Raw genomic sequence first — 21347 nt, forward strand, 5'->3', positions numbered from 1 at the left:
AAGCTTCAATGTCTCTGCAAACCATATTTTAAAAAAGGCAAAACAAAAACCTAAGGCTACAGTAGTTTCTTAAAATTACAGCCTAAACTAGTAACAAATAATCTTTAGCTTTGTATTCTAAACCCCTTACAATTTTGCTTCAATCTGCCTCTGGAACTGTATTTTCTACTATTTGCCTATGCAAACTCTCCTCCAAGAAAACGGGTTTGCTCAGTGCTTCCAATATGCCACCCTTGGTTTCTGATGATTCACTATAGCCTGTCTTCCTGCCCACAGTGCCATCCCCTCTGTTCATCCTCTAAATCTTACTCCTGCTTGAAGACCTAGGTAAAACCCTTCCTCCTCCATAAAGCCTCAGATCACCATAGGCTCAATAACCACTATTTCATCAGAACTCAACAACCACTATTTCATCAGAACTCCTATACCATTAATGTGATACTTAGCATATTCACTTATTAAAAAAAAACCTTAGTGTGTACTTACTAAGTATCTGTACCACAAATAAGTGTTAGGTAAATTAAAGATGAGTAAGATTAGTCTCTACCTTCAAGGTGCTCTCAGAATGGTAGAGAAGACAAAAATGTAAACAACTACTGGACAAAATAGTAGTTCTACAGAGGTATGTATAATGTGCTATGACAATACACTGCAATTTGCTACAATATTTCTCTTTTTATGTTTAAGTCTTATCTCTCCAGTTAAACCAAAGTCCTCTTGAAACGTAGAGTTCTCCATCTCCTACTCAATGCTGTACTATTTTTGCCAAAAACAATTTTGATGTCATTTTACCAAAACTTTATTTCACCCTTATTTTCTTAAGAGAAACATAAGTAGAATCCTTGTTCACAGACATTAATTAGACTTATGATGACGAATTAATAGACTTTTTTAGTAAGTTATTAACCATAACCAACTATTAGCTACTAAGAATTCACAAATTATGACCATTTCACTTAGTTAACAGCCTTAAGTCGGCTGTTCTCTATGAGAAACAAACAAAAATAAATAAAAAGGGGTAACAAAGCACATTGACAATACAGTGATGGATAGTAATTAATCTTTGTGTAGTGAACATGATGTAGTCTACACAGAAATCGAAATACAGTGATGTATACTTGAGACTTATATAATGTTATAAACCAATGTCACCTCAATGAAAAAAAACAAATAAAATTTTCAAAAGAAAAATAAAAAAGTTTAAGGTAATCTTTTATTTTCCTGGGGAGGCACTAACCATCAGGGATAGGTCAAAAGAATAGAAGCCAATTTTAAAAGATGCTTCAGATGAATCTGTAACGTCACAGGAGAAATGCTTACAATAATATATCGAGTGAAAAAAATGATTGAAAACTGTAGAGGACATATGTTCCTGTGCCATAGACAATAGAAAAACACTGGGAGTACATACTAACATGTTAATAATACTGATCTCTAAATTGTGTGGGATTATAGATTTGTTTCTTTTGGTACTTATCTGTATTTCATGTTATTAAAAACAAAAATACATTCTCATAATTTAAAAACACTACTCTTTGAAGAGAGTGCTGGAGAGGATAGGAGGTGATAAAGAGAGAATGACAAACAGAGACAACTAACCAAAGACAATAAATAATCTTCAAAAGTGATCATTAAATAACCCCTCTGGATAAGCAAATTCTTGAGCTGAAATGCTTCACGCTGAACTTGGTACCTCATTTTTCCAAAAGCATTTTTACAAATTCAATCGAGTAAATCAAAACTGACAACATCTGCTAAATGTTATATTTGCCATTGGATTTCAAAAAATAACTTGGTTTGCCTTTTTTTCGTTTGTCTTATGAGAGAGAAAATTTTAAATGTACCTTGTTTGGTACATTTAAAAGTACCTTGTTTGTACTTGCAAGATGTTCTGTTTTTCTACAACTGTGCTTTTAAAGCTTTGTTTATAACACATGCCTTCAAAATTATATGCATGTGTGCATATTCGTATATATTAATACTTCTCTCCTTAATCCACAATTGGTTATAATAGCAACCTCTTTGGAAAAACAGATAAAATCATAAATCATCATTTTAAACCAAAGGCCTTCTACTATCTCCCATCAGGAAGTACATTTGAAAAGAATAACAACATCAACACTCTTCATACCTCATAAAATGTTTCTAATAGCTGATAAGTAAAAATAGATAATGGTAGAAGTACAAATAGAGTTTTTAATTCATCAACACAAAACAACTTTGCATCGAAATTTATAGTAATTGTCTCACATTCACTTGGATCATAGATTGATGTATCCTTTGAATACAAACTGCACTCAACTCAAGAGAACCAGATATGCCATCTCTATGTTTACCCTTATTTCTACCTTAGGAAAATCTACTGGAACTTAAAATCTAGGTTTTCATAAAAAAGGAAGAAGTATAGTTTTCAAGCATTTTATTAATTCTTATTAACTAATGTTACTGAACAGTTTTATTAACATCAAACATTTTTACTAATTATTAATAATTAAGTTTTATTAACTCTGTATTCCTGCCAACAAGGCGAGTGGTATTTTACGGTCCACTAAAAAGTTTTTTGTACTTTTGCTTTGAAAGTAAAGGATAAAATTACATGTTCTCAAAATGTAAGACAACTGACTTACATTTCCAGGTAGGATGGAGTAGCTTTGTACAAACCAGCACTCTCAATAAGAACAACTAGAAAGCCAGATAAAATACAGATAGTTATTTAAAGGCATTTGATACCTGCTGAAGGAGTGAGAACTGGAGGGGCTGAGAATTCAGAAAAGAGAGAACGTCAGGGAAAGGAGCCGACTTTACTTTTACCCCAGGGACTTTTGCAAATTCCAGGCACTGCAGGGAGGCTGAAAATCCAAGCTCTGCACGGTCACAAAGCTGCTGCTGGACTCAGAAAAATCATCAGAACGTTTGGCAGAGTCTTGAGAGACCTCAAACATGCAGCCAGTTCCCCACAAGACATTCTGGGGCAGCCCAAGGGCAAGAAGCTAAAATTAAGCAACTACTCTTAAAAGCAGAGCGAGTTATCAGCAGTCTTACAAGACAAAATTTAGAATTTGGGATCCATCAGGGCAAAGATTCACACTGTTTGGGTATTTGGATATTTGATAAATAATAGAGCATTCTATTTGAAAACATTTTATAGGCCAAGGCACTTAAAAGTGTCTAGAACACTGACCACTGTAGACTCTCAGATAAAAACCCTGAAGAGCTCTGTCTGAGGAACAGGAGTAAACCAGAGGCAGACAGATCCTCACCAAAGCCAGAAACCAGCCCCAACTCAGCCCAGTCCATGTCTGGATTAATGTGATCAGCCAACATCTACCTGTCTGTGAGAGGGGATAATGAATCCTCTTCCTAAAAGAAAACAGCATCATCTGGAGCCTCCATAGTTTTTTAATTGGAATGTCTGACATTCAAAACTACTAGAAACACCAGACATAGAACCACATGATTGATAACCAAAAAAAAAAGCAGGCAAAACAAATAGACTCAAGGATACTCCAGATATTCCAATTGGCTCACAGGACTTGAAAATAAATATGATTAGCATGTGTAAGAAAATGGAGAAAACTACAGATGAAAAGATAAATTCACCAAAGAATTCACAGAAAAGAACCAAATAGAATTATAAAATTGAAGAATTACCTAAAATTAAGAGCTCATTAGATGGGTTCAACAACAGATTAGATACAGCAGAAAACAATAAACTGTAAGGTAAGTTTGGCATGCTCTAGTTGCGCTAGTTATTCATTTACTGCCTCTCATTTCCCAAATCTACTCTTCTTTGTCCTGTTTATGAAATTGGGGCTGGACCCTGTATACATTTTTCCTTTGCCACCTGGTGGAATGTTCAGTTTGTCACTAGAAAGTGATGGAGGGACAGTGCAAGGCATAACAGAGGGAGGAGCTTCTTATCCTGGTTCTGGTGTACTTTTCGTAGCTGCTCCCATGGTGCAGCTGCCAGAGGCATTCAGGAGACCGGGTAGTGCTTTCCCGCCGATTTAACTGGCACCCAGCCCATTTCTACTCGCCAGTCTTGGCCTACCAGTACCCACTGGACCACACAACAGTTCTGGTCTGCAGCACCCCTAAGTCAAGGTCTCCATCATCCAGGGGCTGCAGCCACACCCTCTCCCACCAGGATGTCAGAATCTCAGACTCAGAAGGTAAGGGGGAGACATGAGGGAAGAGTCTTCCAAGTTTGTTCCTTCTTGAGTATTCTTCCTCAGCCCTAGAGTAGCTACTCTCTACAACTGCTATTCTTGCATTCTTTAGAGTTCTCTTTTACTCCTTTAAGTAGTTAATAATTCTCTATATTCAGTTTTCCCTATTCAAATTATTGCATATGGTTTCTGTCTCCTGACTGAACACTGATAAATTGGTCAAGTTTCATTTTAAATGTACCTTGTTTGTACTTTCAAGATGTTCTGTTTTTCTACAACTGTGCTTTTAAAGCCTTGTTTATAACACATGCCTTCAAAATTATATGTGTGTATATATTAACAGTCCTCTCCTTAATCCTCTATACCATGTGACCCAGCAAATCAACTCTTCAGAATACACCCATCAGAAATGCACGCATGTATTCAATGAGATATGTACAAGAATGTTCACAGTAGCACTATTCAGCAAAAAACTGAAAATAACCCATATGTCGATCAATAGTAGAATGGATAAATAAACTGTGGTATGCTCATACAATGGAATACTATGAGCAATGTACATAAAACAACAACAAACTACATGGGTGAAGCTCACAAATAAATGTTGAGTGAAAGAAGTCAGACACACAAATACATGCTATTTTGATTTCATCTGTATCAAGGTCAAAAAGAGACAAAATTAATAACGGTGATGTAAGTCAGCATAGTGTTTACTCTTGGGCAAGATGGTCACAGTGATGGAAGGGGACATGAATGGGTCTTCTGGATGCTGGATATGTTCTATTTCTTGATCTAGGTGCTGGTTACACAGTGTGTTTATTTTTTGGAAATTTGCCATGCTATACTCTTGTGATTTGTACACTCTTCTGTAGGTGTGTTGTTCTTCAATAAGTTACATAAAAATGTAAATTATTTATAAACAATCAAATAATGTTTCTAAGTCCCTGGCACCATAGATGGATGTGTTAAAGTGTTCCTCCTACATGTCCCCACAGCATCCCATGCATATACCTCTATCCCCCAACTTACCTCCCGAGGCTGTGAGGCTGTTCACTTATCTGTCTTGAGCACTATGTCCAGCTTGAGGGCTAAAGATGAGTCTTTTATAGGTCTCAAATGAGGCATTAAATAGATATTTGAAAAATTACAGAACATTCTATTTTGAAATACGTTGTAGGCCACAGCACATGGAAGTGTCTAGGAATAGGAGCATCACACATCTGGATGGCATTTTTCAATAGTGGGCCACACAGCCCATCCCAGCTTAGCGCATTCTTGGTACATGTTTCATGTACACAGGGGATGGGTACTATTTTGCAAGGACATATTTAACATATGTCTTTCTGTAGGTAGCACAGTGAAGAGCAGGGGAGAAGTGACAAGGTATTAGTACAATACTTCTTTCTACACTTACATTCCACACGAGCAGAACAGTCAGTGAAGGAATTACACAACCAGTGGGTACTACCTGCAGTAGCATTAGGTTCCCTACCCTGAGGATGCTTGTCCCAAACACAAAATCACCCTCACCTTCTTCAAACTGGGAAATCAGATATCAGTGGTGTCCAATTTTGCTGTAATTGCAACATGTTCTTCTCATTTAAATTTATGACCCACCCTTCCTCCTTTATGCAATTTTATTTTAAATTAAAGTGAATTATCATTATTACTTTAGGGGGGAAGAATTTCACAATACCCTTTGAAGGAGCCAAATATACCACAAGGTGTTGCAAAAGCAAGGCTGAAAATCACTGCTTCATAGATTCTGTTCTCTGAAGAACAATTCAATAAGGAAAAAACAGTCTTTCCAATAAATTGTGCTGGAACACCTGGATCTCTGCCTGTAAAATAGTGAAGCAGGGCCCCGACCTCACACCACATACAAAAATTAACTTAAAATGGATCAAAGACCTAAATGTAAGAGCAAAAATTATAAAACTCTTCAAGGAAAACATAAGAGTAAGTCTTCAAAACCTTGGACTAAGCAATGGTTTCTTAGATATGAAACCAGAAACAGAAGCAACAAAAGAAAATATAAATAAGTTGGATTTCATAAAAATGTAAAACTTTGTCCTTGAAAGAATACTATCTAGAAGGTGAAAAGACAATCCACAGAATGGAGAAAATTTTGGCAAGTTATATATCTGATAAAGGACTTGTACCCAGAAGATATAAAGAACTCTTACACCTCAACAATAAAAAGACAACCCAATTTAAAAATGGGCAAAAGATTTGAATAGACATTTCTCCAAAAAAGAGATACAAATGGCCAATGAGCAAATGAAAAGATGCAAAACATCATGAGCTATCAGGGAAATGCAAACCAAAAACACAATGAGATATCACTTCACATCCACTAGGATGGCTATATATAAAGACAGATATAATAACAAGTGCTGGTGAGGCTGTGGATAAACTGGAACACTTATACACTGCTGGTAGAGATGTAAAATGTATAGCCGCTCTGGAAAAAGTCTGAGAGTTCCTCAAAAAGTTACCTTCAGTCACCATTTGACCCTGCAATTTCACTCCTAGGGATATATCCAAAAGAAATAAAAATATGCCCACACAACAGCAGTGTTTATAATAGCCAAAACATGGAAACAACCCAAATGTCCATCAACTGACAATGGATAAATAAAATGTGATATATGCATACAATGGAATATTATTTAGTAATAAAAAAATTAAGTAGTGATCCATGCTACATTGAAAACAGAACACTAAGTGAAAGAAGTCCATCACAAAGAACCACATGTTGTATGATTCCATTCATATGAAATGTCCAGAACAGGCAAATCAATAGAGACAGAACATGGATTAGTTATTGCCTACAGTGGATATGGGTAGGGGTGGGGAAGATAGGGAAATGACTGCTAATAGGTTTGGGGTTTCTTTTAGGGGTGAGGACAGTGTTCTAAATTTGACTGTGGTAATGGTTGCACAACTCTGTGAATACACTAAAAACCATTGAATTATACACTTTAAATGGGTGAATTTTATGGCATACACATTATGTCTCAATAAAGCTGTTATTACAAAAAATTAGAGCTGTCCCCAAAAGGAAAAATGCTACCTCACTGGAAATAATATTAAATGGTAAATGGCCTTCTGTTGGAGATAATACTGTAAAAGAAGGATTCAATTAGTGGTTCCCAATAGCAGTTCGCAAACTACATAAAAATCACCCAGGGAATTTAATGACTCTTTGACTCCCTAAAGCATACAATTCAGTACGTCCATTTGGGGTCCAGGAATCCGTATTTTTAAGAGGCTTCCTAAATTATTCTAAAGTATAGCAGGAGTGGGAACCACCAAACCACTAAGATCCTAACTCAGTGATTTTATGATTTGCTGGTATCTATGAGATACCTATCTCTAGATCTAGTACCTATCTAGTATTTTCCATTCCTCTGAGAATCTCAAAGTCCTTAATGGAACTCATCTCCCTGAACAAAGAATTTGAGCTTAGAAAGATGTGGCCTCATCTGATGGATTAGAGCACCTCATATATTTTTACTAACCTATATACATCCTTTATTTAAGCTACTTCAAATCTTTTTTTGGAAAGGAACAGGTTTAAATAAATTGAATAAATAAAACATCACATATATTCTTTAAAACTATATTTCTCAAACTGGGACACACTGGAGAGTCCCTTTTTTTCCTCAAATATTTATAATTTAATATATTTTTATATTAAAAAATACAGGTATATTATAGTATCAAATGCAAAATGTTCATGAATTTTTAAGATAAAACCCAGAAACTTCAAGGAAATTCCGTATTTGCCATAAGAGCTACTGTGAACTACACTCCCAGATTCCAAGGCTACATATTCATTCCCTTCCACAATTAGTACTTCAGTGGAAAAATTCAAGAAGTCTAGCCATTTTGTTTTCCACTCCATGGGTGATGACATGTGTAATCACCCTTCATTTGGAACCATATATAGATTAATCAGGTTATTAGAAATTGTGCTCTGAGCACTTCAAGAAGGGAGGAAAAAGTTTGAACTGAATCTAAGAAATATACCATAATCCATTAACAGTTGAGTGAGGCATGCTGCGCTCAGGGAAATGTCTGCTGAGGATCAGGCCTCGTAGTTTATTCTGTCCTAGTGTGTCAGCCAGACCTCACCCAGCTAGTGGAAGGTGTACCTTGGTTACTTAGCTAGGCTTGCCCAGCCCATTGGTCCATGAAGAAACCCTGGGTAGCCTGCCTGAGGCCTTAGATTAACTACAGCTAAAGAGAAGGTGTTCCCCTAGATTTGTAATCTTGCTCTTAGATATAATGCTTTGATTTGGGGGCAGTTCTTTTGTAGCTAATTTCTCAAAAACATTTGTGATAACTTCACTCAGGGACTAAATATTAGAAGAGTGGAGTTATAATATCAACTCCAATACAATTATATAAATCTAGGTCAATTTCCCCAATATGAAAATAGCAAAGTGGGATAAGATGAACCTTCCTAGCTTTTAAATTCTATACTCTCACAATACTTGCCAATACTGAAGACATGACTTGCAAATTTTATTTTTATGTTTTTAATTTTTTTTTTTTTTTGCTGAGGAAGATTTACCCTGAGCTAACATCTGCTGCCAATCTTCCCCTTTACGTATGTGAGCCGCCACCACAGCATGGCCACTGAGAGACACCTGGTGTAGGTCTGCACCCAAGAACTGACCCCCGGGCCCCCGAAGCAGAATATGCCAAACTAACCACTAGGCCCCCAGGGCTGGCCAGCAAATTTTAAAGACAATTCCAAAAAAAGCTGTAAACATATGCATACTTCTTATCCTTTCCATCAGTGTTCCTCTTGCATCATCTAGCTCAAAGTCCCTTCTTTTCCCCTCTGGATTTTTGCAAGAGTTCTCAATCTCTCCTTAATCCCTTATATTGATCACATTGCTGTTAGATGATTCTTCAATTATCATTTCTTTCAATGGCTCTTAACCTAGCATTCAATGCACTCCACAATCTCATCCCAATTTATCTTGCTAACCTTTTCTAGCCCTCCTTTACGTTAATTTACATTTCAGCAAATCTGGCAGTACCTTCTACAATATATTATACACATCATTTGTTTATACTCCCCCTACTTGAAATACTCTCTGCCATGCTCCCCACTTTTGTTCCATTCTTCAAGCCTGAGTACAAGTCTCACCTACACTACAAAGCCTTTTCTGACAACTTTCTTTATAATCCTGGAGCACTCAGCCTGTAATACATCTTTAGCATTTAACATATGCCACCCACACCAGGCAGATTTAATACAAGAGAGGTCTGTAGGGATACTTCCGCCTCATTTTCTCCAGGTAAACCCCTCAGCTTCAATATGGGGTGAATATATAACATATAGCATATATGGGGCCACACTTAAACTACAAATTTTTTTAAAGTCAACTAAAGTAACAGTGTATGTGTAATTATTAGAAATTTTGCAACAAACTCACCCTACTCTTGTCAACTTTTGTTTTTTTACAGCTGTGTCTAAAATTTAAGAAAATTCTTTAGGTTAACACTTCCTGTTTAATACTTCCCTTTTAAAAAAGAGAGGGGGGTCAAGATTTCAAACTAAGTCATCAAAACTTTTAATTACCAAACTTTAGTAAGACAAAAAATTTCCAAAAAATAAAACTAAGAACACAGTTTTGAACAAACAATAAAACCTCGTATAGTCTAGGCATCACAGTAAAACCAAACTTGAGAAGGGAAAGAAAGAGACGTTTTGTCTGGTCAGACCTTTTAAACAGAATGGCACATGTTTTTCTCCACCAGCCATGCAAAACACATAATTTTTATATAAACCGCATGTGCTCTGACAAGTACCACCACCCCCTTCCTTGCATTAAATCCAGAAACATTTCACTTCAACTACAAAGTTTTTGGTCGTGCTTAATAAAGAACACTTAATCTGATCTTTACCCTTCTGATAATAATACTGAGATAAAGCCAATACAAGTCCAAATTCGCCACTTTCACTTCTATACAAAAAAGCCCTCTTCAAGAGCCAAGAAACACTCCCCTAACAAGCCTTGTGCTGAAGTGTTAGTAAACATTAGAAAATTGATTGCAGACATGATATACTAAGTTATAAGAAAGAAAACATTTTCAACATGTCTCTTTAAGCTGAAGTAAAAATATTTTAACCAATGTGCTAGACACTTTCATTAAGTCAAAATAGGCTGAAAGTAACACTGCACTTTTAAAAAATCTCTTATTTAAACTATTTTGGCACATAAAGAGTTGTAGTTATTTCAGGGGACAGAAAAAAAGGGGTGGAAAAAAATCCACATTTGGCAAATTTATCTGTTAAGCAATTGTCAAAAGCTAATTTTATTTTCCTTTCAACAAAGATCATCTGAATGAGCCTGCAATACTCACATGCAAAGCCGAGGGATCTGGCAGGAATTCAGCATCTTCTCCAAAGATAAAATCGGGGGGCAGCTCTGGGTATTGGGCATTAAAAATGATATCCCCTGAAACAAAAGAAAATGTCAGGCCCTTCTTATTTCCTTGCTAGTGTATGAATGTTCTGAGGGATGCATCAGAAAAACTTCTAAAAGAAGTTTATACTAGTTTAACAAAAAATTTGAAAAGCACTTTCTGAATGATTAATTCTTGAAACAAAAGCACTGATATCCTCTTTTAAATTAACATCTACAACACGCAATCAAAGAAAGTTTTATCTCCTAACACTATAAATATAAACATGCAAGTAGAAAGTAGTAGCAGCCACATCCAAAGTACATGCAGATTTTTTTTTTTTACAGGAAACGCTACTGTCCCATCACTGCCTGCTAAGCAATAAGCCTTTACCAGGGACTGATCCTCTAAAGATAAAGTCCTTGCCTTGAAAAAATTAAACATACAAACATTTGGTATATTGGAAGAACATCTGGCTTGGAGTCAAAAAAGTCAGATTTATATCCACAAGGTCTCCTAATTATTTATTAGCTAAAGTGATCTTGGGCAAGTTTTAACTTCTTTAGAATTCAGTTTCTACATTGGTAAAAGGGGGATATAATAGTACTGACATCACGGATTCATTGTGAGGACAGAGAGACAGTAGGCTTAGTACGGTATCTGAAGTACTACTGTTGTTATCACTAGTATATTTTGAAACATAAGACAAATTACAAAATTTCCTTGGCATATTTGTGTTGTAAATTCTTCTACCTCTCTGTTCCTTTCCTGTCTCCTTCTTTAGCTCCTTTTTTTTTTCCCCTCTGCTCACCCCAAAAATCAGTCCTCATCATTCTGCTAATACCAACAAGGAGATTAGTATATCAACAATCTAACACAAATATTGGGTTCCAGCATATAAGAGTGTGTATACTTGTGTACATGCACACCACCTCTGCACCCATGCACATGCATACAGTTATATCAGTCCAATCATTCTTACTGCTTGAACAATAATATTTTGATAGTGATATACAAATTTAAACATTCAGACTTCAGTTTTCATTTGAGCCTTTCTGTAACTATGTGCTATGTATTTCAATATCAAACGTGTCAAGTCTAAAAACATGCTCATGACTGTCCCTTTTCTCACTCTCCTCTTTCCTTGGATGACTTCCCTATTTCTGGGGATGGCACTGCTATTCCTACATACCCATGCTGAAATTTTAGTGTCATCTTCTACCATACCCATACCCTTTATACTCTTAGAAAACAAGTCATCTCAATTTTTCCTCCAAAATGTCTCTCATATGGATATCTCCTACTGCTAACAGCTCTATCCAGGCTCAGATGACATGGTCCATATATTCAAGCATGCATTGAGCAAATATCTGAACTCTGCTCTAGGCATAGTGCTAGGCACTAAAAATCAAAGAACTCTGCTCTTAAAGAGGCGACGGACTAGAAGAATTCAATTACTACCATACCTTCTTAAATGGTCTCCTGATAATAATTTCCCTCCAGCCCAAAATACATACTCTCACCAAGTAAATCTGAAAGTACTGCTTTGCCCCAAAACTTCTAGCTTAAAATATTTCAATGATTCTCTAGTGTCAAATGGAACAAGAGCAAACTTTTCAAACTGGCATTTAAGGCCTCCAAAATACAATGTTCCTATCTATTTACCCACCCTTTTCTCTATCTACAAGCCAATACCAATCTTCTATTCTAGTCAATATGATCCGTTTGCTGACCTCCAAATACCATGACACCTAGTTGAAATGCTCTTTCCTCTTGCTCAGTTCTTACCTACAAGCCCACTTAATTACCATCTCTTGCATGAAGCCTTCCCTAGTAAATCCAGTACACACTGATCATTGTTACTTCTGAAATTCAATGATACTGATTGGTTACGCAATTCACTTGAGTATTTAATTGTAGTCTTATATTGTTTTTATTATTCCATTAATTTTTTTTTATTTCTTTTTTTAGGAAGATTGGCCCTGCGCTAACGCCTGTTGCCAATCTTCCTCTTTTTTCTTTTTTCTCCCCAAAACCCCAACAGATAGTTGTATGTCATAGCTGTACATCCTTCTGGTTGCTCTATGTGGGACACCGCCTCAGCATGGCTTGACGAGCAGTGAGTCCCCTCGCTGTCAAGCCAGGATCCAAACCGGATAACCCTGGGCTGCAGAAGCAGAACGCACGAACTTTAACCACTACGCCACCGAGTCGGCCCCTATTCCATTAATTTTCAAAATTTATACTAAACACATGCTACATGTGAGGCACTGTGATACACACTGTGTCAATACAAAGATGGTTATCCTCAAGGAGCTTACATTTAGTGAGGGGGACAAGGCATATACACAGAACCACAAATACACAGCAGTACAAGGTAAGTACTCGATCTTCCTAATATCTGATAAGCATTTGGAGAATAAACAGACCCTTATACTTATTTCATGTCTCCGCAGGGCAAAGTGCAACACATACAGAATATATTCAAGAAATGCTCTATATATGAAAGAAATTTTATTCTCTGAATTGGATATCTAAGTATGGCAAAATCTACAGTAAAGAATGAAGTATGAAAGAGTTCCTTCTACCGCTTTCTGTAGGGAATAAATTTGAGCAAAAATACCCAGCATGCACAATTCCTTAGGAAAATATATACTTTAGAGATGTGTTTTTAAAATTCCTACAGTTAGCTTACTTTAGTGACTTTTAGGAAAAAATTTCATAAAGTTAATAGAGCAGAGATATCAAAGTTTTAGAAAAAGCCAAGCTAGAATCTATTGCACCTTGATGTTCAAAAAATAAATAGCATGCTAAATTCCACCAGAAAAAAAAATTATTATTTTTGTTACTATAGGAGGACACAAAGCTGGATTTTCAAATTTTCAAAGGAGTATTGTCAGTAATACATATTTCCAAACCACTAAGCATTAAAATCTGATCCAAGGATATCCACTCTTGCCAATTCTATTCAACACTGCACTTGAGGTTCTAACCAGGGCAATTAGGCAAGAAAAAGAAATGAATGGCATCTAGATTGGAAAGAAAAAGTAAAATTATCTCTATCCACAGATGACATGATCTTCCATATAGAAAATCCTAAGGAAACCACACACACACAAAAAAAACTATGAGAACTAATAAACGAGTTCAGAAAGGTTGCAAGATACAAGATAAATGTATAAAACCAATTGCATTTCTATACACTACCAATGAACAATCCAAAAATTAAGAAAAAAATTCCACTTACAACAGCATCAAAAAGAATAAAATACTTAGGAATAAACTAAACAAAAGAAGTGTAAGACTTTTACATCAAAAACTACAAAACATTGTTGAAAGACATTAAAGAAGGCCTACATAAATGGGAAGACATCTCACGTTCATGGATCAGAAGACTTAATATCGTTAAAATGGCAATACTACCTAAATTAATCTACAGATTTCATGCAATCCCTATCAAAACCCCTGCTTGGCTTTTTTTCAGAAATTGACAAGCCAATCCTAAAAGTCATATGGAAAGGCAAGGGATTCAGAATGACCAACACTCAATCTTGATAAAGGCAAAGTCAGAGGACTCAAACTTCCTAATTTCAAAACCTACTACAAAGCCACAGTAATCAAGACAGTGTGGTACTAGCGTAAGGATAAGTATACAGACCAATGGAATAGAATTCAGAGTTTGGAAATAAACTTTCACATTTACAGTCAATTGATCTTTGACAAGGGGGCCAAGACAACTCAATGGGGCAAAATGAGTCTTTTCACCACCTCACACCAATTAGGATGACTACTATTGAAAAAAGAGAGATGGGGCCAGCCCAGTGGCGCAAGTGGTTAAGTGCACGCGCTCCGCTGCGGCAGCTCAGGGTTCGCAGGTTTGGATCCCAGGTGCGCACTGACGCACCGCTTGTCAAGCCATGCTGTGGCGGCATCCCATATAAAGTGAAGGAAGATGGGCATGGATGTCAGCCCAGGGCCAGTCTTCCTCAACAAAAAGAGGAGGATTGGCAGATGTTAGCTCAGGGCCGATCTTCCTCACAAAAAAAAAAAAGAGAGAGAGAGAGAATATAACAAGTGTTGGCGAGGTTGTACAGAAATTGGAACCCCTGTGCACCATTGGTGGGAATATAAAATGGTGCAGCCACTATAGAAAACAATATTGCAGTACCTCAAAAATTTAAAAAGAATTACCATATGATTCACTGATTCCACGCTGTGTATATATACCCAAAATAAGTAAAATCAGTGTTTCAAAGAGATATTTATACACCCATGTTCACAGCAGCATTATTCACAACAGCCTAATGGAAGCAACCCAAGTGTCCACTGACAGATGAATGGATAAACAAAATGTGGTATACACATACAATGGAATATTATTCGGCCTTTAAAAAGGACATTCTGACACATGCTATAATATGGACAAACCTTGAGGATGTCATGTTAAGTGAAATAAGCTAGTCACAAAAAAGACAAATACTGTATGATTCCATTTGTATGAGGTACCCAGAGTAGTCAAATTCATAGAGACAAAAAGAAGAATGGTGATTAGCAGGAGCTGGGGGAAGGAGAGAAGGAGGAGTTGTTTAATGGTCATAGAGTTTCAATTTTGCAAGAGTTATGGGGATTGATTGCATAACAATGTGAATGTACTTAACACTACTGAAATGTACACTTAAAAATTATTAAGATGGTAAATTTTATGTTATGTATATTTTACCACAATTAAAAATTGTTTTAAATAAAAGAGTCTGCTATAGATTGAATGTTTGTGTCCCCTTAAAATTTGCATGTTGAAACCTAATCCCCAACGTGATTGTATTTAGAGGTGGGACCTTTGGTAGGTGATTAGGTCATAAGGGTAGAGCTCTCATGAATGGGATTAGTGTCTTTATAGAAGAGACCCCAGAGAGCTCCCTTGCCCCCTTCCACCATGTGAGGTTATAAGGAAAAGACAGACTGTCTATAAACCAGGAAGCAGACCCTCACCAGACACTGAATCTGCCAGCACCTTGATCTCAGACTTCCCAGCCTCCAGAACTGCGAGAAATAAACGTTTGTTGTTTAAGCCACCCAGTGGATGACAATTTGCTCTAGCAGCTAAGACAGAGATTTTTCAACAAATGGTGCTGGGACAATTGGAGAGCCAAATGCAAAAGAATCAAGTGGAGTCACTAACTCACACCTATACTATATAAAATTAACCCAAAATGGATCAAAGACCTAAGTGTAAGAGCAAAAACTATAAAACACTTTGAGGAAAACATAAGAGTAAATCTTCAGAACTAGGCAATGTTTGCTTAGATATGAAATCAAAAGCACAAGCAATAAAATAAAAAGTAGGTAACTGGACTTCACAAAAATTTAAAACTTTTGTGCCTCAAAGGAAACTATCTAGAAAGTGAAAAGACAACCCACAGAATGGGAGAAAATATATGATTTGTCAAATCATATATCTGATAAAGTACTTGTACCCAGAATATATAAAGAACACCTATACATCAACAATAAAAAGATAAATAACTAAATTTAAAAATGGGCAAATGATTTGAATAGACATTTCTCCAAAGAAAATATAGAAATGTCCAATAAGAATATGAAAAGATACTCAACATCATTAGTGATTAAGGAAATGAAAATCAAAACCACAATCAGATACCACTTCACACCCATTATGACAGTTACAATCAAAAAGACAAATAATAACAAGTGTTGGTGATGATGTGGAGAAAATGGAACCCTCATACACTGCTGGTGGGAATACAAAATAGTGCCATTACTTTGGAAAACTGGTTGGCAGTTCCTTGAAACATTAAACACACAGGTACCTTATGACCTACCAATTCTACTTCTAGGTATATACCCAGGAAAAATGAAAACGCACTTCCACACAAAAACTTGTACATGAATGTTTGTAGCAGCATATTCACAATAGCCAAAAAGTAGAAACAACTCAATACCCATCAACTGATGAATGCATAAATAAAATGTGATATATACATACAATGGAATATTATTCAGCAATTAAAAAAGAAAGAACTGATACATGCTACAATGTGGATAAACCTTGAAAACGTCATGCTAAGTGAAATCAGCCAGACACAAAAGGCCATATATTGTTGATTATTGTATAATTCCATTTATATGAAATGTCCAGAATACGTAAATCCATAGAGACAGAAAGTAGACTAATGGTTGCCAGGGACCAGGAAAGGGAGAAATGAGAAGTGACTGCTAACAAGTACAAGGTTTCTTTTTGTGGTGATGAAAATGTTCTGGAATCAGTGTTGATGGTTGCACAACTTTGTGAATGTATTAAAAAAACCACTGAATTGTACACTTCAAAGAGTGAATTGCATGGTATGTAAATTATACCTCAATAAAGCTGTTGAGTTTTTTTACTCTGATGCAAAAACTTGCCCCACTTTAATCCGAACTTAAACACAAATAAATTAGAAAGTGTTTACTCAATGGTTATGAGTAAAATTATCTTTTATAAATAAAATCATCTTGAAAATGCAATTGGGGAGTTCTCCATTTAAAGGAACTCTGCAATGAACCCTTTTTAAAAACAAAGACTATTTTTATAAGATGAATACTTATAAAGATCTTTATTTTTCAAGAAGTTCCCCAAATGGGTCCTTTTAAAGGACTGGGGAATGTTAACTTTTTTAAAATTTTAGTTGATTTTTAAAAATTTTTAAAGCAGCCAAAGTTATCTGAATATACAATAAATGTTTTAAAAAAAGAAGCAATGTATACCAAATTATCACACCATCAACTGAAAGGATCTTTTTAGAGAAAGAGAAACAGAGAGATTACTATATTACACATAGTAAAAACAGTATACAAGTATTTTCCAAAACAAAGAAAGAAATAAATTTAAATATCTTTCAGAATCTCACACTTACATTTCAGAATTTCTCAAACTCTTACCTTCAACCTCAAAGAACTCCTGAAACACTTTGCCTCAATACTCCATAGCCTCTTTGGAATAAAATGTGGCATTGTTTTCTTGCTACGGAGAATAGTCAGTAAATCAGTCAAGAACATTTATTAAAAACTCACCATGCACAGATGCACATATTGGGCACCTGGGGAGTTATATGGGAAGTAGAAAACATAGTACCTGACCTCAAGGCAGAGATGGTGGAGAAAAGACCAACACAAATCATATAGAAGAGCAATAAGATCACATTTCCTTTATTTCACCCTAGAGAAGATGATACGAACACAGAGTACAGATTACTTGGATAGTGCTTACTTCAATTTTTCATAAAAAGGAAAAGTAGGCAAGAGAACAAAGAAACAAAAATAGGATCAGAGGTGATGTGAGGTGAGGTTAAAAAAAAAAAAAAGTAAAGAAATGAAACATCTAGAATGGCTAGAAGTGTCACAACTACCTAACAATAAAATGGTAATTTCAAGTCTTATTTTTCACGAGTCCCCAAAAATTGTCAGACTACAATAGTGTGACCAATGGAGCACACATTCCTCCATCAGAAAATACACATCTACAATGCTTCATAATACGACACATACATGAAACCAGAGAAATTCTAGGTGCAAGAGAGTTTTTATTTACACTCGAGTGCCTCAGCAGCTGATCACCTTTAGAAGATACCAGCACCATCTCAGGAAGCCCCATTCACCAGGTCTGCAGAGTGAACCATATGTCCTGCTCCCCAGTTACTGAAGGGACACAGCTTGTCCACAGGATCCTTTCCTTATTCTTACCAGTGAAATAGTATCATGCTATTTTGTCTATCTTAAAGTTTAAATAACTGCCAGGAAAACATAGTTTCAAAGACACAACTCAAGTGCTAAGTAACTGGAGTTTTGCCAATGATAGAAGAATTTTTCCTATCAGCTGCTACATAAAATGATTCTTTACTGAAACTCCAAGTGTGAGAAGTAAGAGTCAGACAATAATGTTGTGGAAACGCCAGGCTGAAGGAGATTCTCAATGGAAAGCTAGGTTCAAACAATAGTTTTACAATAGACTTGGGAGAGGTAACTCAATTCTAAGAGTTAGTTCTAACTCTTGATAGTGTTTCCTTACACTGAAATTTAATCTCTCTCTCTCTCTTTTTCTCTCTCTGAAAATTTCATCCACTGGTTCTTAGGAACTTATGGAACAATTCTAGTTTCACTTTAATATCATAGCCCTTCAATTATTTGCAGGCAGTTCTGGTGACCTCTCTTTCCACCCCACCATGACTCACCTCTTGACCAGGCTAAATATCCCAGTTTCTCTCACTCTCTCATACGACTTAGTCTCAATTTCCTTTATCATCCTGCTCTCTCCTCTCTGAAATGTACCAGTTTATCTATAACCCTCCTAGAGGATAATACTCAGACCTAAACATAAGATTCCAGGTGTGCTCTAAAGAGCAAAGAATAAAGTAAGAAAAGCCACTTCATTTTAGATACTAAACTTCTGTTGATAAATAACTTTGCAAATTGAAACAGCCTTTTTGGCAGCTAGGAGAGGAGCCCTCTCCTTATTGCCAAAAGCTAGTCCACATCAGTGTTGACTTGTATTATGCTTCCTATCAACTAAAAGCCTCAAGATTTTTATATATACACTATTGCTAACCCCATATCCCTCATTCTTAATTTGGACAGCTAATTTCAGAATCCATTTCAGCATTTTAAGTTTATCCCTATTATATTTCAATCTTTAGATTTACCTCTCTATTTACCATCATAATATTCTTAGATTCTATTCCAATTTAGGGTTGGCACTCCCACTTTCAAGTTATAAACAGACTGGATAAGCATGCTTCTGGAAAACTCCCCGTCTGGCAGCCACAGTTCAATTAATCAGCACCTACTGGGTGCAATCATTTAAACATTAATATTTACCCAATAATAGTACAAACCTAAACATTTATCACAAGGATATCATAAAGAAATTTATCAAGTGTCTCAAAGAAATACTCTATTTTGCCTACAAATTCAGAGATACGGCCAATGATTCCATCGTACATCACATTTTTTGTCTTGAAATATAGAATTTCTTTTCGTGTATCAAGAAAAAGAAACTATAAAGAATTATCGTATCTGAGAGTTGGCATACTTTGCACGAATCAGGCCCTCAAAAAACATTTGTAGGAGAAAAGATGGAAAGTGAGGGAAGACTGAAATTAGGTCATTTAAGTTTGCCCCCTTTCCTTATAAGACTTCCTTCTATCAGATCCCCATCTCTAGACTGAGACCACATCTAATCCTTCTTTGCATTTCTAGTATCAAAAGCTGTGCTGTGCAATAGAAATATAATACAAGCCATATATATAATTTTAAACTTATTAGTAGCCCCATTAAATGAGTAAAATGAAAAGGGTGAAATTAAATTTGTAATTAATTTTAAATTTTATATACAGTAAAATTCACTTTTTTGTGAATAGTTATATAATTTTTAATCACATGCATAGATTTGTGTAAACCAAAATTAGGGTACAGAACAATTCTATCACCTTCCAAAATTTCCTCATACTATCCCTTTGTAGTTAAACTTTCCCACCATCCCTCATCCCTGGCAACCTCTGATATACTCGATGTCCCTTCAGTTTGGTATTTTCCAGAATGTCATACAAATCACGCAGTATGTAACCTTTTGAAACTGGTTCCTTTCTAAGACTTAGCATAAGGCATCTGAAATTCAGCCAAATGAACTGATACATTTAACTGCATGTATCAATAGTTAGTTCCTTTTCATAACCAACTAGTATTCCATTGTATGGATGTACCACAGTTTGTTTATCCATTTACTGAATGAAGGACATTTGGGTTATTTGCAGTTTTTGACAATTATGAATAATGCTGCTACAAACATCCATGTACAGGTTTTCGTGTGACCATTATTTTTCCATTTCTAGAGAAATGGTTATCATTTCTAGATAAATAATACTTAGGAGTGTAATTGGTAGGTCATAGGAAAAAGTGTATTTTTAACCTTAAAACAAACTGCAAAACTGCTTCCCAGAATGGCTGTTCCATTTAACAGTCACATAAGTAATGCAAGCGAGTTCCAGTTGTTACACATTCTCACCAACACTTGAAGCAGTCAGTTTGTTGTTGTTGTTATCATTGTCCTTGTTGTTTTTAGTCATTCTAATAGGTGTGTCATGGCATCTCTTTATGGTTTAATTTGCATTTCCCTAATGACTAACGAAGTTGAGCATCTTTTCACATACTTCTTTACTATCTGTATATCTTCTTTGGTGGAGTGTCTGTTCAATCTATTCTCACTGTTTTCTTACTGACTTTTGAGAGCTCTTTATATATTCTTAAAGTTTGTTCCCTGTCAGATATGTGATTTACAAATATTTTATCTTACTATGTCTAATCTTTTCATTCTCTTAACAGTATCTTTAGCAGAGCAAAAGTTTTTAATTTTGGTGAAACCCAGTTTATCAACTTTTTTCTTTTATAGATAGTGTTTTGGATGTTGTATCTAAGAATTTGTTGCCTAATTCAAGTCCCAAAGACTTCCTCCTATGTTTTCTTCTCAGAGTTTTATAGTTTGAAATTTTACATTTAAGAATGAGATTCGAGTTATTTTTTGTATGTGGTTTAAGATAGGTCAAGATCCCTTTTTTTTTCAATTGTTCTAGCACCATTTGTCAAGAAGACTATCCTTTTTCATTGAAGTGTTTTTGCATATTTGTGAAAAATCAACTGGCCATATTTATGTGGTTCTATTATTGGACTTTCTACTTTGTTTTAGTGGTCTGTGCCTATTCT

At 35.7% G+C, this 21347-nt stretch overlaps 1 protein-coding gene across 2 annotated transcripts in view; it reads right to left on the reverse strand.

The window, feature by feature from the left end:
• BABAM2 (BRISC and BRCA1 A complex member 2) overlaps positions 1–21347 on the reverse strand; it is a 454600-nt gene that overhangs the window by 333615 nt on the left and 99638 nt on the right. For both annotated transcript variants that reach the window (XM_058551529.1, XM_058551530.1), the window contains exon 4: positions 10557–10651. In XM_058551529.1, the coding sequence (XP_058407512.1) occupies positions 10557–10651 (95 nt within the window). The remainder of the gene's footprint in view (positions 1–10556; positions 10652–21347) is intronic.

The sequence above is a fragment of the Diceros bicornis genome, chromosome 12 (assembly GCF_020826845.1).
Source record: "Diceros bicornis minor isolate mBicDic1 chromosome 12, mDicBic1.mat.cur, whole genome shotgun sequence".
Taxonomy (NCBI): Eukaryota; Metazoa; Chordata; class Mammalia; order Perissodactyla; family Rhinocerotidae; genus Diceros; species Diceros bicornis.